Source organism: Aulonocara stuartgranti, assembly GCF_965226115.1.
Source record: "Aulonocara stuartgranti genome assembly, chromosome: 6".
Classification (NCBI taxonomy): Eukaryota; Metazoa; Chordata; class Actinopteri; order Cichliformes; family Cichlidae; genus Aulonocara; species Aulonocara stuartgranti.
The window spans coordinates 24,831,834-24,855,660 of record NC_138944.1 but is presented as its reverse complement, the minus strand read 5'-3'; the positions used below and the strand labels follow the sequence as shown (position 1 = coordinate 24,855,660).

General features: G+C 42.2%; 1 protein-coding gene and 1 long non-coding RNA gene across 10 annotated transcripts in view; one reads left to right on the top strand and one right to left on the bottom strand.

Annotated features, from left to right (window-relative positions):
* Nucleotides 1-21,740, top strand: part of bnc2 (basonuclin zinc finger protein 2) — a 169,862-nt gene extending 148,122 nt beyond the window's left edge. For 6 of the 8 annotated variants that reach the window (XM_082537189.1, XM_082537185.1, XM_082537187.1 and 3 more), the window contains 2 exons: nucleotides 10,091-12,489; nucleotides 19,202-21,740. In XM_082537189.1, coding sequence (XP_082393315.1) covers nucleotides 10,091-12,489; nucleotides 19,202-20,012 — 3,210 coding nt within the window. In that variant the 3' untranslated portion in view covers nucleotides 20,013-21,740. Of the gene's footprint in view, nucleotides 1-6,891; nucleotides 7,012-10,090; nucleotides 12,490-18,034; nucleotides 18,109-19,201 lie in introns of those variants that run through there. The other 2 variants (XM_082537192.1, XM_082537191.1) reach the window with 2 other exon arrangements.
* LOC309708870 overlaps nucleotides 12,512-23,827 on the bottom strand; it is an 87,794-nt gene continuing 76,478 nt past the window's right edge. The window contains exons 5-6 of one of the 2 annotated variants that reach the window (XR_014277366.1): nucleotides 16,513-16,573; nucleotides 12,512-16,214 (exon numbers count right to left, since the gene is read on the bottom strand). This is a non-coding gene — a long non-coding RNA (uncharacterized lncRNA). The remainder of the gene's footprint in view (nucleotides 16,215-16,512; nucleotides 16,574-23,827) is intronic. The other variant, XR_014277367.1, reaches the window with a different exon arrangement.

Sequence of the window (23,827 nt, the reverse complement as noted above, 5' to 3'; positions counted from 1 at the left end):
GCGATCCTGGAGCTGAGCCTCCAGGTGGTCCTACATCCCCTCTCTGAACAAACAAAACAGTGGTTTGCTCCACTTCCCTCATGTCACCGGGGCCACGTGCAGACATTGTCTGGCCCACCCGGCCTGCCAGGGATTTGCTGGGTCACAGAGTTGACATTTATTAAAGGAAGTAGCATGGAGAGTTACGGGGAGTTGACAGTCCTCTCATCACGTTGCACTGTAGAATTCAGAGACTTACGCGGTACACACCCGTCTCTGTTTTCAACAATGAAAGAAACAACGACTCCGTTAAGCACTGTATGACCCCCCTGAGAATGACAGCTTCCATTTCCCCTGAACAGTGCCACTGGGTTTAGAGTACAGGGTTTAGGGTATAAACCATTTTAAAAAGAGCCCAAACTTGCAGCTAAGTATAAAATATGTTTGATTAGAAGGCAAAAAAGGTCAAATCCTAAGAATACAAATAATGTGAAAATCTAAATTACTCTAAGTGGTCAGTATGAATGATGGTGAATGAATATTTGTGGGCCGCAAGGGGAAATGCAGAGTTTAGTGAACCATGAGGAACAATGAAAATCTAAAAAGGAGAAGTTGAGTGAAATGGATTGAGTGTGTTGAGGACCAGATGTGCTGTGGATGGATCAAACATCTGCTGGCTTTGAGTCCTGAATGCCCCCTCCCAATCATCCACCCGTTCTCTCCATGCTTCATGATAAACTTTCGCACTTTGCTATATGTAAGCTGACACATCTTTTAACTGTTTAGCTTCATCACGAGCACTAGAAATGAAAGTTATTCGCTTGAGGTGTGACACGGCATATATCCACAAACATGTATGGAGAATTTTAAAAAAAAAAAGAAAGAAAAGAAAAGAAGTGCGTTGAAATTTTAGAGCGCATATTTGATTCTCTTTTTCTGTTATTGTTCTCCATTTTGTATGTTTTGATGGTCTAGAGCTTTTCTTGGTGTATAAGTTACAGTACAAAGAGGCAGCAGCAGATGGTAATGGTGTTTATTTTTGCAGTAAGTAATCACCATTCTGGAACTTATGACAGTAGACAGGCCCAGGGACCTGGAACCATTCCCCGTGAGACCTGAGCACCACTTCCTGTTGTACCCACATAATCGCAGACGCAGACATACACAATCATGCACACGCACAAAAAAACCTCCTCTGGGCCAATGGCTTTGTGAGCCCCTGGGCCACAGGGATAGATGTGCTCTGGCACATAGGTTGGGGTAGTGTAAATTACACTGCAGCCACACTGGCACCATTCACGTCCAAGATGAATGAGCCAAGTTACATGCCAGGCAACAATTCTAGTGAGGGAGTTTAAAAGAGGAAGACCGCGCCGTTTGCAAGTGGGGAGCATTTTACTTTGTCGGGGCGCTATTTCACTCGCAAAAACAATATTCTACACATACTTACAGACGTCCGTCATAATTACGGAAGTGCTACTAGTGTTTTCCACTCTCAGATACTTGCCTTTGACGTCTCATGTCATCTCACTCTAATAACAAAGCGCAGTTTTAAAATGTCTGTTTCGCTCACATGATTATTCAGTTTAACTGACAACCAAACAAATCAGCATACCACAACTACTTTCAGCCTTTTTTCTTCAGTTTACAAAATACATTTCTAAATGGTTTTCATTTTTAATTTGTGCGTTGATGCAGTCACTGTTCTCCCACTCACCCCTCAACTATACACACGTAAAAACAATGAAAAATATATTTTCAGTCTTGAAAAACTGTGACACCGCAAAAGACTTCAAATACAGATTTATACAGGAATACCCTGCAGAAGGCCCTCCACTTTCTTCTTCTTCTTCTTTATTTTTTATAAACCGTCCTTTCAAAGATTAACTGTTGGCCCGTCTGCTTTATTAGACAGTTCAAAGTAAAAACAAACAGAAAGAATGTGACAGTATCGGAGAGAGTAATAACAGTTGATTTAAACCCCAGGATTTCGAATTTGCATGGTCAGCTGCGAAGCCAACCAAAACATAAAAACGCACTGAAAAATCCGAAAAAATCCGAGCCCTTATCCAGCAGTTACTGATATGTGTTCCTCCTTTATTTTTTGAAGGCCAGCATAATATACTGGCGTTATAAGTGATTTATAATTACAGAGTCCCGAGCAACATTTTGTTGCCAGTTCCAAACAGCCTGTATCATAGATTCTTAGTTAATATGACAGACACAGATTCCTTTGGGGCACTCAGACCCCCTAGTGGCCCTTGCTCCATATGTGATTCAGTCTGGCAGTGAAATACTGTCAGGGAAAGGAGTGGGGTGGAGGGGAAGGTACCGGAGAGAGATAGGCTCGAGTTAATGGTCTTGCATCTTCCTGGCAGCATGTCAATAATGGCTCTGATCACATTAAATAAAGAGTCCATTAGCTTATTCTCTTTCCTCCTGCATGCTCCACAGCAGAAGCACAGGAGAAAGCTGAAAAGCTCTTCTAATGCAGTGTGTCTGCATGTTACAGACACCTCTATCTGTTTCCAGCTAGACCAAAACAAAATGACTTGGGAAGTTTACCTGCAATCCATTATCTGTTCTCTGCTTCCTTTTACACGCTAACGTGGAAGTGATGTGTTGATTATGTTGTTGAGACTTTTGCTGACATTTTGGGACGTAGGTCATATACCTATGTGGACAAGTTATCATATATTGATTGTATTAGCTGCAGACCCTTTAGGTTTAAGCTTTACTTGAGTTTAAGTGTGTTTACTAACCTACAGTAGCGATAGAATGTGATAACGTGTGTTACACAAAAGAAGAAAAGAAAAGATTTATACATCAAGACACAGTGCAATAATATAAGCATGTAGCCAAAGAGCAAATTGTGAGCATATGTTAATACACCTTCTATATGCCTGCTTCCTGCCAAAATAGTAATCAAGACAAAGGAGATGTGATATAAGACTGAAATGAAAGCATTTCGACCAATACACACACACTGGACAGACAGAGCATTTCTCAGCCGCCTCACTGCTCTCCATTGGCCCTGGAGGGAGCGCAGAGGCCCCCACATCTGTCTCCCAGGCCCACGACAGACCTGGCTGCTGTAGCCCGACCCAGGAGATCACACGAATCATCCTCAATTAATGTGAACCATCAGGCATCCCCTCGCTGCCTCTATCACTCCACCCTTCTTCTCTGAGGCGTCCCCTCTAGCTCAGTGCTGGGTCTGCTGAGTTTTACGCATTGACCACAGCTACGGTTCCTTAGCACAGCTGGGTGAAGTAAGCCAGTGTTTTTTGCGTGTGTTATTGTGCACTTTGTGCAAAGAGACAGGGAATCAATACATCAGCCCAGTCCCAAATGCTGCTCACATGTAAGTGCTGCGAGGCGGTTCTTCAGAGGTTCTGAACTTAGAGAACAGCCGACATTGCTCTGCAGTGCACCGGGGCCTGAAATGGCTTCCATGTGCTGCCCCATCTGCACCTCTGCTGGGCTGTGGCCAAAGGACTGTCCTTTCCATTTTTTTAAAGACACTGAGTGCCGGCTTTTAACAAGCACAATGGTGGTGGTGGATGTCAGGAGAGTTAGATGAGTCAGAGGTTAGGAGACCTAAAATGACGGATTTGTTTTCAAAAACAGATAATGAAAAAAGACAAGTCGGCGGAGAGCAAAATGGAAACTGTTTACTGAAAGCCACCTGGAACATTGTATGTGCCAGGTTGTGACTCACTGTCTGTGGTAAAGTATTCTATAATAACCCCCCCCCCCCCACGTTCCCCTCCCCTCCATCCTCGTCATCCGCAACACTATAAATCTTACTCCAGTCGATTAGTGTGCCCTTAGCAACAACCAACACGCAGTCATGAATTTTTAACCAAAGCCTGAGTTAAATCAGGTTGAGAGGTGAAAGAAGGGTATCTTGTGGCCTGCTGCTTGATCAGTGTGTCTGGTATAGCTAAATAAGCCCCGTGGCCTCTTCATATTTACTCACACCAGAGCCCGGCAAACAGCGCTCTCGGCCAGTGATGAGAATTATATTGACCAAGGCAATGCCCTTTGCACGGTTGTTAATTATATGATAAAGCAAGCATAAAACTTGAACAGATATGTTCCAGATTCTAATCAGTAATGTAAGTTCAAGCCTAGTAAAATCTAACATTCTTTCAATCAGATCTTTGGATCCAGTATTTTATTCCAAACTAAGCTGGTACTTGTGAAAATTATTTTTATTTAGCCATTTCTAAAGTATCCCAGTAAAGCTGTTTGTGAAATTCCAGTCACATGAATGGATGCTGTTTACATTTTGCAGTCTAAAGTACTATAAGCTGTCATACACATTACATACATATCTTACTCTTCTTTGTGAAATGCCTGTCCCTGCAATAAGCATGCACTGATTTCTGATTGCTCCACCAGAATACTGCTGTGTGTCTACTTATATTAATAAATATATAGTAGTGCATTCACTAACTTTCACCATATAAGATGCAACTCAAGCTTCTGCAGCATTGAAAACATCAAGCATATAGGGCGCATACACGTGGTCAAAATAAATTCTTCTGATCTGCAGATCATAAATGAGGAAATTACCAAGATCACAGAGTTCAAATTTCCACCTCTACGATTCTTTGAAATGTCCTCCACCCACGTCTGGACGTAGCTACTGTTACTGATTTCCCTGTGGTTCATCACAGGGGAAGAAGTAGAGCTGGTTGTTCACACATGACCTCTGACCTACCATTGGGAAGCCAATGGGGAAGCGTCCTGTGTCTTGGGAGCTCTTGCCCTCTGATGTGATGGCTCCAGGCAGTGGGCTTTGCGTGAACCCATCACCCATGGCACTGCTTGCCACTAGATATGCTGCATTATTCATACAGCCCAATACAGGGTGGGGAGAGAAAGAGAATATGGAAAAGGAAGCATGAAGGTTCAAGACCTTCTCAGATCACAAGGAACTTCTGCTTAACCTCCATTGAAGTGGCGGACACAGGAATAGAGCAGGGTTGTTGTTTTTTTTGGTTTTTTTTTAAAGAACTGAATCTGAAAGCAGGACTGGAGATCAATGGGGATTCCCCCGAGGTTAAATGGAGATTGCATTCACTGTAAGGTGATTGGTGAATCAATGTGGTTCCCATGGTTTGGTTTGCCATTGTGAAAATTGATCCTGACTAATACAAGCAAATGCTCTTATGATCAGTACAGATATTTTTGTGAACGAGTGTAGCCATCTTTATGCACAGACTCTACATTAAACAGTGGGCTATACGAGGGTAGGCATCCTCCCATTTAAGTTAGTACACACTATAGTGCTTTAGTTAACCCAATTATCTGATCTTTGATGAATCAGTTGCAAACAGGGACAGAAAAATCATCACATTATCTCTAGATTAACTCCATTATATTCTATCTGCTTATTAGCCTATGGATACTAAATATAATTATCAATTATTTGCAGCACATGAAATCATTTTAACCTTTTTAGATCAGAATAACGGTCTGTCGAGTTGACCAATGAGCTCCTGCCCCTCTTTATGTGATATTAAGTGGTGATCCCTGCCCAAAAACTAGTAGCTTACTTTCTGCAGCTCCTTTACTCAGTAGGGATCGCCACAGTGGGTCGCTGCTGATTTGCACCTTTCCTGATGCAGCAGTAAATGGATTTATGTCTCCTCCCGGGATCAAACCAGGGAGCTTTTGCTTGCTTGGGAAATGCGTAAACCACTACACTGTGTATCCACTCTGCCCAAGAACTAGTAATATTATGAATCCATCTCTAGAGCAATAAATTCAATAATTCCCAAACAGGATATTTTTTGCACCGTGATCTGCACGCTGTTAACAAATTATACAATGCCTTTTCAGCCAAATTAAGGTAGCGATTACACTAAACAGTCATTAAATGTCGACTAAACATCAAGTGTGTTAGACCAAGCTGTCTCCATTAAGTTTCCCAAAACTGAAAAAATGCTTGGAGTTTTATCTACACCCTCTTCACAGATAGTACAAAAAGGGTATTTTCTTCTGACTGTCAAAAAGAATGAATTTTTTTCCTCATTACAGTAACACTGCAGGACATCAGCAGTAATAATATGTCAGTAAACCAATCAAGCAGTCGACCTGAATCCCTTCTTCGTCTCTACTGTATACAAAAGTATAAGTGTAACACTGTGTATTTGTAACATTCCCCCTTTTCCCCCAAAGCCTGGCTCTCTCTCTTTCTCTCTCGCTCTACTGCTTTCTGAAGAGACTCGGTCAGTGAGTATGATAGGTGATGATTAGTGAAAAGCATATACATGTTAAGCTGTTAATCCCTAATGCACACCATCCACTATAACAATGCTGCTCACCCCAGCTTTTAATACAGCCCAGCACATAAACTTCTAATTGCATAATTGCCTGATTTGTTTTAACTGACACTGGTACTGGCCCATGACAAGGCCATCATTTGCTCATCCTCATTGTCAGCAATCTGCAAGGTAGATGCCCAACTACACACCCACTACACAACATCCAGCACCACCACGGTAATAGAGGCGGCGGTGAATTAAGAATGCGTTGCGGCAGTGCAGAGATGAATAAATACAGCAGTTGCCAGATTAATTCTGAGAGACGTGGAGGGAGGCAGATAAAATAAACTAACAGCAGAAGCTGTCCACCAGATAAAGTGGGTACCCCATCGTCTCTCTGCTGTAATTATTGGCTAATAGTCATTAACCTGGCAAACAGAGGTTTAGCTGCATTGTTTAAAGGACTCTGGGATGGATAATGACAGACTAATATGTCATAGCACTAGGGGAGATGGGGGAGGGGTGGATTAATGAGATTTTACTGGAGGGAGTGTACAAGAAGAGGTGGGGCACGACTGGAAAATATAGGGGGAAGAGGGCCACATTAAGCTAATTGGAAGATGAGTGCCTACTTGTAAAAGTGCTTCTAATGGCATATTTGTTTCTCTCACAGCATCAGAGGGCTAATGCAGGGGAGTGGAGTTGTGACACTTACGGCAGTGAGGAATACAGGGGACTGTGGTTGTCTGCAAACGTGCGTCCACACACATTAGATGCTCGTTTTAATATAGGAAATCTGTTTTTATTAAAATCATTGATTGTCATTGTTAAATTTTTGGTTCAAATGGATTTTTTTTTGCTGTGATATTTGCAAAATATGTTTTTTCATCAGTTACAATCTGCAGTGGCTTTTTAAAACACACACACACAAAACGTTTGTTGAATGTTTTTTTTTTTGGCTTAAAGATACATAGCTGCACGTACATGAAGTGAACTTCAGTCAAGTGTGTCCTCGTGCATCTTTTTCTCATCAGATTTATCCCAGTTGTGGATTTGTGTTGACGCTGCACCAAGGCTGACCCAGCCCAAACGCATGTTGACTGGCCTCCAAAAGTCAATTGACCAGTGAACGAGGAAGGCCTGGATAGCCTCCACTCAGACAGGGTCCAGTGCATAGCAGAACTGCTGACCTGTTCTGACAGCTGGCTGGCCCTAATGGGTTGCAGTTTGGCCTGTGTCATTGTGTTTGGCTTTTGTTTGTGGGGAAGTGAATGCACATGGTTGGACTAGCAGAGACTTAAATCCATGTCTAAATTCTGTTTTACTCAATCAATGATTGAGATGGTCAGAAAATCGTAACCCACTGAGGCTTATGAACCTGTAAATTTTAGCAGCTTTATTTAATGATGTTGCTAACAGCTTCAGACTGTTTCCTGGCATTTATTAATCAGACTTCCATTAGAATTACCTCCTTGTTATTAACTTATCATTCTCATGAATCTTATTTTAATCATGAATTGAACATCAAAGTGGAGAAAATAGGAAACTGATATTTTCATTTTCATTTAATTTAATTAAACATTGCCTGGCTGTAATCCATAAAATGCAAATATTCTTTTGCTGTTTACTGCTCACAAAACAGGCAACATTCAAACTAAGCCAACATTAAAACGGCATTTAAAATATTTCCTGCCTGCAATCAGAGGTGTAACTGTAGGTTACCTTGATGTGTTTCAACATATAACAAAGATTAACATATATAGTTTTTGCCACTAGGAAATATGAATACACCACAGCACTTCTTAGAACTACAATTACTTAAGAAACATCCTGGTTGTGTAACTATTTAAAGATTCACTTTCTAATTTGCTTTCATTTTTTGTTTCAATTAAATCAGATGGAAGTACTAATGCCCAGATGGCCATGCAGTACGAAATAATAGTGTCCAGGCTAGAATTTAAAGTCATACCTCCAGGCTAAAACTCCAGAGCGCACACAGAATGAAAGTGTAAAGTGTTTTTTAATGTATATTTAACAACAAATACCCCAGTGACTATTGATGTTTCGTCTCAGAAGAATCTATTTCTACAGTATATCTGAGGGCATGATATGAAACCACTCACACTTTTATTTTCTCTGCGCTTTTGCTCTTCTTCCTCTGTGTCTCTCCCGTGCTCTTTCTCTCTCTCTTTAGCTGTCTCTCTTTAAACATTTATCTTCTGTTTTCTCCTTACAGGCCCTTTGTGCTTTGTGATGTTGGTTTTTACAGCTTTTTACTCACTAGAGTTGCCATTTATCTTTTATAGATGCCAGCAGCTAGGAGCTCTAAAGAAATGTTACCATTTCAGTGTGACTAATTGTCATCACTTGTGTTGCTCCCTTGATGTCACTTGCGCCTGGTCCCTCAGGAACCAGTGTGTGAACTGCAGTATTTACACTTTCTCTTTCTTTCAACCTGACTATTTCCATCTTGTTCACACAAATATCACATTTTAGAACAACAGCAGAGGAGGCATAAGTGACGAACGCTGTCATTAGTGCTTCAAACCAGAAAGACATAACGGTTCACAGAAGAGGACAAAAGTACAGGGTCGTACTTTCATTTTCAAGATTTGACAAGATTCTTCTTCCAAAGTCCTTCACCGTCTTTTGACATGTGACAGTGTGCACACTTGCAACGAGTCTGAGTTTCTTATTAATGTTCAGCCATTAATAGCACATCTCCAAAAGACACTAGCCAAGCAAAGTGCTCTAGTTGGAGTAAAGCCCATTTCCCACTGGAGCGGTTCTGGTATCCTAGGATGGAAACATGTTTCTCATCATTCCCAGACCTCTAAAAACACAAGAACTGGAAATGACATGGGATGTAATAATTTATCTATTGTTAAATATTGTTATTTTACACTTTTGCTATTTTCATTGGGAGATATTGTCAAATGAATAATTGGTTAAAGACTGACAACAACATGGATATTTATTACACAGGATTTCACCTTCAGTATTTTAAGTAAAAGAAGCTGTGTATTCCTCCAATCGCATTGAAATATTGATCAGATTTCCATTTATAGTTCCGTAGGTTGCACAACATTTAAAACGTCTGGTATAAACACATGATAAATAACTACACTGCCCAATGATAGGAACACGATCTCAATGCTGCTATCAAGGCATCATCAAGCACCTTGAAGAAACACGAGTTTTTACCTCTTTTATTTGAGCATCCAAACCCATTCCTTAAATGCATAGTGTCTTCCCTCAAGCATTTCATTGCCTTGGAGATAGAGAAAGCACTAAGAAAATTGCATGTGAACTACAGTATGGTAGTGAGTTGCATTAATTATTCTATTATTTCTTCTTTTCTTTTTTTTTCTTTCTGGCTCCCACAGTTTTGTAAACATCCCTAGGTGTAGTTTGTGTACAGAGGGAGTCCCTGCAAGAGTTCAGTTCTTTCTCTCAGATTAATATGCCTCCAATGCTTTGAGTCACAGAGACTTGCTAAAAAGACCCACCTCAGTGCTTTTGATTTGTTTGCTTAAAACGTTATTGAACTTGTTACTCTCATCACAGTGTGATTAATGGGCAGATTTTCAGGAAAGATTTCTTCTTAAAAATGAATATGTGAAGAGTATATGGAAAAGAGGGACAGTGGAGGAGGGAGATTTTCAACAAAGCTCTGTTAGTTACTTGTCGCTCCAGGGGCCTCTGAATTTCATGAGCAGAAATGCTCGCTCTCACAAACTAACCCTTGCTCTGTCTTCTCCTTTGACCACACTGATTATTCACGATCAATAAAGTATTTTTGTCTTCTCTCTTGTCTCTTCTGGGGCATCTAGGATGCTGCAGGCAAGGTGCTGGACCGCTGGACCATCATGTCCAGAGAAGAAGAGATCATCACCCTCCAGCAGTTCCTGCGCTTTGGTGAGACCAAGTCCATTGTGGAGCTGATGGCCATTCAGGAGAAGGAAGGTCAGGCAGTTACAGTTCCTTCTTCCAAGACAGACTCCGGGATAAGGACATTCATTGAAAGTAACAACAGGACCCGTAGCCCGGGGCTCCTTACACATCTGGAAAATAGTAGCCCATCCAGCATCCACCATTTTGAAAATATCCCCAACAGCTTAGCCTTCCTGTTGCCCTTCCAGTACATCAACCCAGTCTCTGCCCCCATGCTTGGCTTGCCCCCCAATGGCCTCCCAATGGAGCAATCTGGTCTGCGGCTCCGGGAGCCCAGTCTGCCAAACCAAGGAGAACAAGTGGAAACCAGCGAGTCAGAAGTGTCCCTATCACCATTCCGCACAGGTCCAAGTCCTAGTCGTGGAGCGCTGGGAGCCATTAACAACAACGCCGAACCCAAGACAGAGCCCAACAACCGGGCATCTCCCATCTCACCAACCCCTTCCACCCAGCAGGCTCAACAGCAGCAACAGCAGACACAGCTTCAGCAGCAACAGCCACAGGGCCAACAGCAGTCCAAAAATCAACCTCAGCAACCTAACAGCTTGAGTGACCACCCGGTCCACCACCATTTCATAAAGGACGAGCAGTCAAAAACAATCACCCATCCTTCCTTTTCCTCCAAGATGCATCGCATGCGCCGCATGGGAGCCACCTCACGCAAGGGTCGCGTTGTCTGCAACTCTTGTGGAAAAACCTTTTATGATAAAGGCACACTTAAGATACATTATAATGCTGTACACTTGAAGATTAAACACCGTTGCACCATCGAGGGCTGCAATATGGTGTTCAGCTCACTACGCAGCCGCAATCGTCACAGTGCAAATCCCAATCCACGGTTGCACATGCCCATGCTGCGCAATAACCGTGACAAGGACCTCATCCGTGCCAATTCTACCACTGGCACACCTGTCATCTCGAGCACCAAGAACGGTGGTTTCACACTCACTAGCCCTGGAAGGCCACCACTGGGCTTCACCACTCCACCTGTAGACCCTATGCTTCAGTCGCCTCTGCAAAGTCCACTGGTGTTCCCCTCCTTGAAATCAGTGCAGCCAGTTCAACCAGTGCCCCCATTCTACCGAACACTACTGTCCCCTGCAGACCTTGTTAGTCCTCCAGTGTCACTGCCCACCAGCCCCATCATGCCCACCACTACCAACAGCACTACTCTGATGGACCAGCAACAGCAGATCCTGGCTGCTGCAGCTGTGGCCTCTCATAATAATGTTCATGTGTCAGATGCAGGACCCATGTCCCACCGTTTACCAACACCTAGTGCCAATCACGACCTCACCAATGGCAGCAGTGACCCCACGCCCAAAAAGAAACCTCGTAAATCAAGCATGCCAGTAAAGATTGAGAAAGAAGTCATTGATGTGGCTGATGAATATGACGACAAAGACGATGATGACGACGATAACATGCACCATAATCACCACCATCACCAGTCATCTCTTCTTCACAACAATGTCAAAATTAACGGAAATTGTAATAGCAACAACAACAGCGCTAGTGGAAATGGGAACCACAGTGGTGGAAGCGGGCAGCAATCCCCTTCCCAGGATGAGATGAGCCCTGGTTTAGCTCTGAGAGGAATGATGAGACAAAGCGAAGATGAATGCCACGAAGGAAATGGTAGTGACAGCAGAGGTGGAGCTGCTGATCTACGCTGCATGGACAGCTTTACCTCTGAGGATCAGGACCACGAGAGAGACTTTGAGAATGAGTCTGAAAACTCGGATTCAAAGATGTTTTACCGTGATGAGCTGATGGATGTGGAGGATCAGCAAAAGCACAGCAGGGTTGGAAGGAGACTGGAAAAGGAACAAGATGATGAGGGTAGCGAGGAAGCTCATTTGAGAAAGGAAATGGAAGGAAAGGGCAACTCCTCACCCTCCCCTCATCACCCTCCCATCAAGATCAAAGAAGAACTCAACGATCCAACTTATGACATGTTCTGCATGGGCCAGTATGGCTTCTATAATGGGGGCATGGCAGCGGCTGCTGCCACTGCTGCAAGCATGGCTGCGCTTCACGAGAGCTTCATCACTTCGATGGGCTATGGTTCCAGCCCACCCAAATTCCTTTCTTCTCGATCACCAGAGGAAGATCCATGTTCAAGTCCTGACCCCAAGATCTGCTATGTCTGTAAGAAGAGCTTCAAGAGCTCCTATAGCATGAAACTGCACTACAAGAACGTGCACCTCAAAGAGATGCATGTGTGCACTGTGGCTGGCTGCAATGCTGCTTTCCCTTCCCGGCGGAGCAGAGACAGGTTAGTGGCACAACTTTGAAAAGTTACTATATATTTTTTAACATTGGCAATCACAGGTAGGTTGGATTCTTATCATCTAATAATTACCTACAGTAGGTCTAAGGTTTTGTTTTATAAGGATCAAACCGTATTAATTAAAAAGACATTGTTTTAAAATGTAGTTCAGTTGTTGTGAGAGATATTTATTTTCATTTCGTGTTAACATGAAATGAGAGTGAAGATGCAGTATTTCAGTACTATATGACATTATCCTCGTTGGCCTCCACTTAACATCTGTTCGCTAACTTGAAACTAAAATGGATTCGTGAACATCTGCTCAGTGTCAAGTCAAAGTTTAGAAAAGCAGGAACACATACACAGACATTTAAACACACACTACCTATCAAGCTTCCAGCTTCAGTGTGTTGTTTACCTGCCCTCACTACCTCACCTTGTCACCGGGAGATGAAGGTGCATACATTAACAGACAGCGGTTTGTCAAACCACTGCATTTATTAGCGCATTAAAAGGTGAGGCTAGCTTTACTCACATGGGCTTGTTAGCACATATCAGTGGCACACATGAACTGTGCATGTATGCAGTAGAAACACTGACAGGTGGAGGTACATAACGTCACTAGTGTCCTGGTTAAGGAATGGCTCCCAGGAAAAGACATAGAAATCTTTTTTGCCACAACTTTTCAATTTTAAATTTAACGAGTGGCTTTTATATACAGGTTGAAATCATTTTCATTATACATAAATATCAGCGGTCCATGAATTCATATTTCTGGTGACTGAAAATTGGCCAGTGAACTAATCAACTATATTCACTTGGGCAAGTTATGCACTCATTCAAAATAAAGTATAAAATGACCCTTAAAATATAATTCCAACTCTAAAAAAACTCCAGCATTTTCAGTCTTAACCAGTTGCATGCTTTCATATACTGTATCTTTGATAAAAACCCATCTGCTATATATACCAGGGTTACTCGTTCTGTTCTGCAATGGAGATAGTGATGGAAAACGTTATTATCCAGTATCCGCAACAAGTAAAGCTGACTGCAATTGTAAAATTCATTCTTTCCAGAGGGACTTTTAGATTTTCCTCACAGTTTTGTCTCTCTCACACAATCCCTTCATCACTCGCTCTGTCGCTCCACCAAACTCTCCCCTCCTTTTCTACCCTAAGCTGTTTCTGTGGCATCTGTTCTGAGCACTTTTTGTTAATTAGCAGCATGTAAATAAGGCAAGAGATCCTGGGACTCTATTAGAATAGGTGTGAGAGGAGAACAGAGGCAGGAGAACAAGAGGCAAGTTAGCGTCCGCAAAGGTGCAAACCTGCTGCTTACCTGATGCAGCTGTGCAGACAGCAACAAGATGACAGAACGTGTTATCGTAACATGCGTTGCCTCGGTGTGGTGCACTGCCACCAGTGAGTGCGTTAGCTCCCTTCTCCTGCCCAAGGCAGGGCTGTTCTGCTGTGCAGCATTTGCACTTTCACACGTTCACACTCTCTTGCACACATAAGGGAATATACAAATAGATAAAAAGAAAAGTATTTGCTCTGATACATATTACATCTAAGTATTTAACCACTTAATGATGCAAAGTGTATGACAAAAACAACCAAGTAATTTATCTGAACTTTCAAAAGCTGAAATAAAACTTCACAGACCTTTTATTAGTGGAATCTAACACAAGAAAGTGCTCTGATTTTAAACAGATGTCACAGAAGTAAGCAAAAAAGAAACCGTGCCACTGATAACCTGCAGATATTGCCCAGATTTTTTTTTTTTTGGTTTTTGTTTAGTTGTTTTTTGGTCAATTATGTAATTGAATCCCTTCATACTGGAATTTGTTGACACAACCACATAATAGTTTTGACAGCAGACGACAGACTTCTGTGAAGTAAATGAGGTGACAACAGTGAGGAGAATAATGAAAAAAACAGGAGGAACGCTTGTGTGGGGAAGGTGTCTTTTCACAAATACACAGTTTGATACAAAAACCTGGGTTGAATTTGGTGCTATAACAAGCTCAAAGATGACTTCACAAAGAAAAGATAGCATCTATATGTGAACTCTTCCCTCTTCCTGTGTCAGAATGAATGTGTGCATGTGTGTGTGAAACAGTTTGACACCAACATATACAGTAAATGTCATTCCAACACATACATATATACGACAGAGATCATTTGCAGCAAGGACTAAGTAAAAATAGTGCATCTAAGCCAAGGGTGCACAGTACAGCTGTAGATGTGTAATACACTATTATTTCCATATTTTTCCTGATAGCATGTGGGGCGAATTACTTTGCCGCAGGTTCAAACAGGGAATAAAACAACAGACAGAAGAGCACCGCATAGCTCGAGAAATCCTTGAGCTTTGAGACGAGTCAATACACAAGCCGTGCTCTCATCAGATCTGTCCCTGGGTAATCCTTTAATGACATAATGTATGTTTGAGTTTAATGGTAGCAATAAAACGGGAATATAATTTAGCTGTTTTCATCAGAGCATTTGCTCTGATAAGATTAAGAAACTGCACGTACAAATGTATTTGCTCAAAATAATATCTCAAACATTTATTACTAGTAAATTTAATAAGTCAAACTACATTCGTTCTCCCAATTAGATTTTTAAATTTTTTTTATGCAGACACAATCGGTAATAACAATTAATAAGCAGCTCTTTCGGGTGGCTCGCGTTAGACTTGCTAAAACAATACTTAACCCACTGCGAAAAATAAGCAGTGGTTATTTATTTATTGCTTTACAGCAGAGATTACGACATGATACAGCAACAGGAAAGTCCTCTGCATCTCTGATAAGTCCACTCACCGAGTGAAAAGCCACATGCGCGTAAACGCAGCATCAGACACCAGTATCAAAAGCTTGTGCATCAAAGTAAAGAAGAAAACAGAGGTGAGGTCATTTGATCTGCAGAGTCGATGACACTCAGAGCAGGATTCAATGCGAATGCACCACCACATAAAAACATATCACTGGTGTTCAGGCAATGTGGAATAAACAGCGAGACATACAAATCCACATGAAAACATCCCTGCTCGTGGATGCTGTACATACATATTGAACAGGATCATTTAAAGTGCCCTTGAGCAAGCATGTAATGTGTGTGTTTTTAAGTGTTAAACAGAGCAATATGCAGTGCGTGTGTGCATATGCGTGTGCGAGAGTGATTTTAAAGCGGGGTGTTTTCCCTCAGCCTCCTGGCTGCCTGCTGCACGGGGGTAAATGATTGCATATTTATTGTGGGGAGTGAGCAGCGTCGGCACAAGTGTTGAAGAAGCTGCATAATTAACTGCTTGAAAGGCAGGTACCAGTAATCATCACCATTATTAGCCTTTTTAATCATCATTTTTATCTGGTGACAAGATTGCCGTACCTTTCTTTTTTCTTTTTTTAAATAAAAATCAGCCCACGCTAGTTTTATTTTAAACCTTCACCTGAAACATTTTAACCTGCTCCTTCTTTGTCGCTGCAGCAAGCAGGTGATCTCCCTCGTTCGCATTCCCATGGTGCAACCATGCGCAGCACATGGTCCCTGCATGGGCCACTGCAAATGGAGAGAGTGAAGGTTAATTATGTTGGAGAGTTTCTTTCCTCCCCTCTTCTTCCTCTCTCTGTCTCCCTCCTTTTCCCTTGGTCCCCTCACAGCATGTGGGCCTGGCTCCTCCACTCCACAATCAGCTCTCTGTTTGTCTCCTTTTAAACAAAGGGCATGCTGCTAATAGAGAGAATATGTTAGCAAAAGCCACTTACATTAAACTATCTGCTGAATAAAAAGCTTCAAGCATTACATCCCCTTGGTTTATACTGACAGCTTAATTGTGATTCATTTTGAGGAGAATAAAGGGAAATTATTTTATTCTTAGATGAATAACACAGAGACGCCCATGCAAGCTGACTGTCATCATCAGAACGAGTTCTAAAACTGCAAGCGATTTCAAGCTGAAACATGAACATGTACAATAAATTGTTGTTTTTATCTGGTATCAAATGCATATTTAATTTCCACTCACTCATTTCTTCAGGAGTACTCAAAATCATTGTGTGCAGCTTGCGCCGTTCGAGAGGCTGGAGCTATAACAGTGACAGAGAGTGATAAATGTTACTAAAACTCTTGTCCTCCCACTTACACCCAAAACCTCATAATGTACCCCAAATGACAGGAAAGACAAAGAACCACTGGTGCCAGTCAGCCTTCTATCTCATTTACACATTATGAGTCATTTAGACAAACATACACACGTGTATATACACACATAAGCGCTGACACAAAAGCAAGGGCAAGGGCCATCAGATGAACCTAAAGATGATTAACGCCGATTGGGACAGGCACACTCTCACTCTGCCTCCTCTGCACAGTCAAAAATGGGCTCTCTGGAGGCCTCCCCCGTCTTTTGGGCGAAGATGAGACTGTCAAATTGGTTTGCAAGCCGCATTACTGGCCAACAGGGAGGTGGAGATGGAGGAAGGAGGGAACTGAGGAGTTGGTTTTGGGGGAGGAAAAATAGAGCACAGTGAAGAGGAGTGATGGAGGTGGAGGGACGGAGGGGAGTGGGAAATGGGGCAGAAAGTCTAAATCTGATAAATGAAGGGATGAGGGCATTATGTCCACTGTGTGTGGATTCAGCTGACTTATGTTGAGTATTTAGGGCAAGGAGGCACTGCAAACAAAAGGGTTAAATAATAATGAAGATGAACTTGGCTCTTTTTCTCCTCTACAGTTCTTGTAATTTTGTAAATGGTTACAAATGACCCAAAGTAACAGTTTAATTTATTTGAGGATTTCAGTAAAATGGATAAGATTCTAGTGGTAATTGTCAATATTTTTCATTTAACTGCTATAGCTTTAAAGAGATTTGGTGTAGCTAATTTTGCAGTCTACTTACTGCATGTATGACTAGATAGCCATGGTTAATTTAGAGCTTATTAGCAGTGAGAAGGTGTTGTAATACAGATGGAGACATGTTGCAAAGGACCTGCCTACCTGAGCATCATCAACAGCATTCTTAACCTCAGGCTTAACAGAGCAAATCTGTGTGGCCCCTCGTCACATCTCAGTGTTGGTTGGCACCCTTGCACAAACTGTGGCCTTTTTCCCGATTACACTGATCACTGATTACAGCATTTTTTATTTATTTTTTTGCTGTACGCAGAAACACTGTGGTCTCTCACAGACAAACATCCACACATGCGTTTTAGAGACGCAGACACTGAATCACGACGGCCGTATTTCAGCCATTAGTTAAACGCCAACTGCATATTCAAAGGATTAAAAAAAAGAACAAGGGATGTATAAAATCTTTTTGATTGCAGGACGTGGAAAACGGAATATATTTTCTGTTTTTCCACACGCACAAACAGAGATAGGAACGTGCAAAGACACACATGGTCACACACACACACACACAGTGAGAGCCACAGCCAATCGATTTGCCACGCTCTCCACAATGCTGACGATGCTCGAGTGGACGGGCTCCTGGTTGCTTGGTTCACAGAAAAGGGTCCCGCAAATGAATGTATTTTTACCTCTTGCAGGACAATGTCGGATAGGGAAGTAAATAATTAAAGGAAAGGGACCCTTTTTGACTGCATCAACCCTGCCACTGCTGGTAAGCTCTACTATCCATTGTGACTCCATTTTCGCCCGTCCTGCTAAGGACGACCTTTTTTTTCCCTTTTCTTTTCAATTTTTGTGTTGTTTTACACACATGTGCCCTCCCTGCATGGAAACCCTTCACATTAAAGGCACTGAGTGATTGCATATTTTTATTTTAATTAATTGTTGGCCTGATGTGAGAAGAGAGGCCGTGTGTATGCTATATTATGGCACTGGTAATTGGGTCCTTAAATTTCTTTTCTGTGTTACACAGTTTTATTGTGACGTGTGTGCTGTTGGTCCCCTTTCTCATGGTGTCACTTTGCAACTGTGAAATACGAGCTTAAAGGGAATAAATAGAATAAAGGGAATACATTTGATTTTCAAGCCCATTTCACTTTGCATCCTCTAGCATGGCCTTGTGTGCTAACTGAAATCCCCACTAATTGTATCCTGGCTTAAGCATGGCACTTGTTACTTGGTTTCCTTCATGAGCTATAGCACCTTGTTTTTGGAAAAAATGCCCATCTTAATTAAATCCAAGGCTACATAAAGACATGTTCATTGAGGTGCTCGATTAAGCCACCTCCAATAGGGAACGAATGCGATAATCCTGTCAGGGCCTAGTGCTAATATGCTATCCAGTTCCCCTCGATTATCACATTACCACAGCTCGAATCAATTGATAAACTCCCATTCAATATGGTGGAGTATTTAATTGAGTCAGACTCTATTGGATTTGAGGGCTGTGCAGTGCAGACATGCTGACAGTGGTAAACACTAGCAGGATGCTCTCTCTCATTGCTATGTTAGTACACTTTTTCAGTGGAGAGCTATCGGATGGATTTCTGTCTGTGTGCGGGCCTTTTTTTGTACCTTTCCTGACAGAAACAATAATTACAGACAGAGTGCTTCCAAAGATATTGAATCTTCTAAGCTTGGCACCATTTCACAGAAGTAAAATAACTTGTATCTAAAATATATGACTGTAAATACAAATGCGTGTATTTCAACTGTGTTCCTATTTCTATTTGAGATGTAATCTACATTATTGATATACTGGCAGCATTCTGAGTTATATCTCTAATTGTCCCCCTGCACATTAGGCACAGCTCCAACATCAACCTGCACCGCAAACTGCTGACCAAAGAGCTGGACGACATTGTCCTGGACCCCCAACTCACGCCACTGCCCAAGGACCTGCGAGCTGAGTTACTGGCCAAGATCTACGCTGGACACTACATGGGCTTGGACCCCATGGCCGGCATGGGCCTCGGAGGTGCCAGTCTCGGGCCTGCCGGGCTGAACCACATTCCCTATTCCCCCATGAGTAATGATCATCCTCACCATCCTCTCAACCAAGACTTTCGAAACCACCACACCAATGGCTTCTCTCGGAGCCAGCCAGACGACTACATGGTTTTGGACCTGAGTACCACATCCAGCGTTCAATCGAGCAGCAGCATCCACTCCTCACACGAGTCAGATGAGGGAAGCGATGAAGGCATCCTGTTGGATGATCTGGAGGAAGAGGGAGAAGAGGATGAGGGCAACAGCGAGGGAGAGGACTTCTCCCAGCGTGCCATCGGGCGGGCTGATGGGGCATATCGGGATGAGATGAGAGAACTAAAAGATGGACAAAGTGAGGGGTTGGACCCTTCCTCCTCACCATTCCTCCTTTCGTCCTCTGGAGGCAGTAATGGCAGCAACAGTGGGATCCTCTGTAACATCTGCCACAAAATGTACAGCAACAAAGGGACCCTGCGTGTGCACTACAAGACTGTGCACCTACGCGAAATGCACAAGTGCAAAATCCCCGGTTGCAACATGGTGTTCAGCTCTGTACGCAGCCGCAACCGACACTCTCAGAACCCGAACCTCCATAAAAATATGCCCTTCTCTACAATAATAGACTAAAGAAATGACTTGTCACTCTGCCCTCCTGTCAGAATGCCCGCTACTCCCTTCATTCCTCATCCTTATTCCTCCTCAAATTAGCTTTTAACCCCAGCCCAAGACCATCAAATACAAGCTAAATGCCTGTATGACCGTCCTTTGAACGTCATTGCGAGACATTTCTATCTCCATGTATAAAATTAATTGACTCTAAATACAGTTTATTATTGTGTCCTTTGACTTTTCCTTCTTTGGAAGAACAGGATAACACTCTAGAGCATGGAGAGTTGTGTTTTCATAAGCCCCCTCCATCCTTTCCTTTCTAACTTCTCCCACTTTGTGTTTATTTCCATCTCCAAAGGATCCATTCAAACTCTTATTTGTGACTTTGCCTTCAGATATGATAGTATTGAAAAAAAAACTTAAAATGTTCTCGTTGTATTTGTGTAATGATAGCTTTTAAATGAACCCCTTACAAAAGCATGATAGCTTCATTTGTAAATAATGTCCCAAAAGGCTTTTGGTGTAAAAGAGTTGTGTTGATGGTTGTTTGCTTCTTTTTTTTCTCCCTTTTTGGGATTTTATGTTACAGTCCAGTAAAATACTTCCAGCTATAGGCAAGAAAGCGGTAGCATCTTACTAGCTTGACTCATTTATGTTAGCTTCAAAGACACATTTTAAACTGAGTCCTAAGGAAAAAAATGAATATCACGTGACTTGTTTTATCTACTTGTTAGATATTCAGAGGTTGCCGGCATGCTTTTTTAGGCTCCTACACTGATATCATTCTCTGTATTTCTATTGATTTTTTTTTTTGTCTGTTATGTTTATGAGCTTTAGTATACCAATTCAGTTTTTGCACTTTGCATCTATACAAGGGGATGTGTAATATTAATATAATGAGGATTTTTTGCAATGCTGAGTTTTAGGTGTTGTTTGGGGTCATCGATGGCTGCGGTGCCAATGGAAGTGACAGTACCTTCAACATTCAACTTGTGCCAGTTTCTTTTTGCACGCGTTTCAATGTCAAACCCAGTTTGATGACAGAAAACATCTCGCCTCCCTGAACAAAACCTGAGATCTGCCCTCATTGCTGAACCATTTATTCAGAAGGTGACAAAAGTGACTTCAAAACAAAACCAGGTTTGATCATTATGAACTGCTGTTTCATAAACACAAGGGAGTAAATATTGATAAAGTCTCTCTTTCCTTAAAAGAAGCAATGTGGGGTTTAACGCTTGCTTTCTGTAGAAGAAAGCATGTTAGTCAGTGCAAGAGCTGGTGTTTGTTCTTACAAAAAGCATCCTAATGGAACATACAGTCCCACAGATTTTAAAAAAAAAAAAAAAAAAAGGAGAGGAAAAATGAAAATAGTCCTTCAACTGTGACCAAAAGATAAGTGTTTGCTAAAAAAAGAAAAAGAAAAAAGAAGCTCTTTCAGTGTGACATTGTACTTAAATCATGCCCTGTTTGATTGATATGATGCACTTGAGTCTTAAAACATTTTGCTGTGATATTGCGCCATTGGTTTCCATTGCTGAGCATAAAAATGTTGCCATGTTTTGTTTTGTTTTTTTGGCTGTTAGTTGCACCGATTTGTAACATGTCCATGAGTGTCTTACGGTACAACTATTTCCAGTAATTGGGCAAAGTAGCCAAGGGAAGGGGTATTTATTAGAGGGTGATGTATCTCCATAGAAATGTTTTTTGTCCGCTATATTTTTCTTTGTAAAAAGACAAAAAAGTAGAGATCGTTCCTCAGTTTGACTTATTTCTCAATGTATTAGCAATGCCATGTGTTACTGTACAAGGAGATCTACTCTTACTTGACTGGTGCTACACACAGTGGGAAAATATGCAGTGTTATGCGGTGTGCTGTACAGTATTCACAACACCTTACATCCATAACAGTGCTCAGTTCCACTTATTTCATACTTAGGCCATTTTGCAATACAGACATGACCTATTCTATTGAAATATTTCATGTCTTTTTTAAGACTCCACCCATATGACACATGCAGTTTTTAGTTCTCTCTTCTCAGAGATAAAAAAGCACGAGACAGAGAGAGCTGAGTCTGATGGAAAGGTTGCGGAGGTGGGAGGCTGACTAGGGAGGAAAGGATGACAGAAACGATCATTAAAAATGTGCTGTTTCTCTGTTACCTGGAGGCGTCCCGCCATTCCTGCTTCTTCTGTCTAATAACTCACTTGTCACTACGTTACACTGCCAGACGCCAAGGTTGCTGACAAGACTGTGACACTGACGGGAGAAAAAGAAGAAAGAGCGTGCTTTGAACAATTTAATTTGACTCATTCGCTTAAGTGTAATTCAATTCATCTGATCATTTTCTTTGCACGCTTATTCTTAGTCAAGGTCGCCGGTAATTCAATTCCTTTCTCTCACTCTGTTTTTCTCTTTGTCTGTCAGAGCGCAGGCATTTAACAACCGCCTTACCCATTTCTTCAATCCGCCACTCACTTACCACCTCTACATGCCACAGCGCAGATCCTACAGGGACACACGCTAATAGTGTATGCTTAAGTTCAGTGGACGGCCATGGCATAGGAAAAAGGGATGGGTAATTGCCTGTTTATCCCAAGTGAAGGGAAAATTGAGTACAGGAACCCCTGCCTTCTCCCAGGAGTGGGTTTCACTGAGGCACTTGCTGCCTCATTCACTCATTCAATCCCCACGGCCCTCATTCTGCCAGAAATAAAAAAGTGCTACTCCAGGAACCCTGCTGACAGCTGTCTCTCTAACACACAACCATACACACACACAGATGAAAGTGGCACACACGCAGAAACACAACAAGACCTAGGTGACTTGTTAACCTCCAGTGAAAGACAAAAAAGGGGCATAGAAACATATTCTCACAGCAGAAATGACACACTATTGATGCAAGTTGGAATAAAGTCTAACACAGACAATATGAATCTCCTGAAAACATTATTTTTTTAAGTCTATTGAAGAGGTCAGCAAGCTGACAGATTGATTTGAATTCAGTAGAATCATCACACATCACAATGTGCTCTTGTCACCAACCTCAGCTTCAGACAAACATGTTCCTTAGGTTCTGCTCTATATTGTCCATTTCTTAATCATCAAGTGCAGAGCTGTCTCACATACCAAAAAAAACTGAACATCAGAGGAAGAAGTTCCCCTACTACACCGTCCACTAACTACTTCAGGCTCTGTCAGAGTCTTGGATGGCTGCAGCTATGTCAGCAGAGGTTTAAGGGTCATGAAACAGGGCTGAAATAAAAAAATGCAAATGACTGTGCTGTCCCCAGCTGAACAGATAAGTGCGGGATGCTGGAGAGGGAACTGGGTTTAAAAAGTGGTGAGGCTGGACCTTGCAGCAGTCACTTAACAAAGCAGGGTAAAAAGTTGAAGACAAAAGAAAAAAGCTCCCCAGGACAAGTTGCTAGGTTCTTCTTCTTTGCCTGTTGGAGAGCAGTCGATCCACCCCTCTCCTGTACACTCTGCTCTCCTCTCCTTTCTGTCTTCAGAGAAATCCAGTCTTTGAATTTCTTAGTTCTTTAACCACATGGGTCTGGGTGCACTGTGCTACCTAGTGGCCACGCTTTGGGACAGCAGGAACACATCACTTAGATTGCTCATCGGCCCAGACCGCTGGAGCGAATCTTAAATATTTGATAAGAGCAGCATCAGTCATCAATTATTCTGCAATTCTACCGAGCACACTGAGGATGAAAAGGATGGCAAAGGGCGGAAATGCCTGACCCGTTAATCGCTGTCCATTGTGTTCACGTCACAGAGTGATAGAGTAGAAGATGCGAACTGAGAGAACGAGCGGTGACAACGCGTGCAA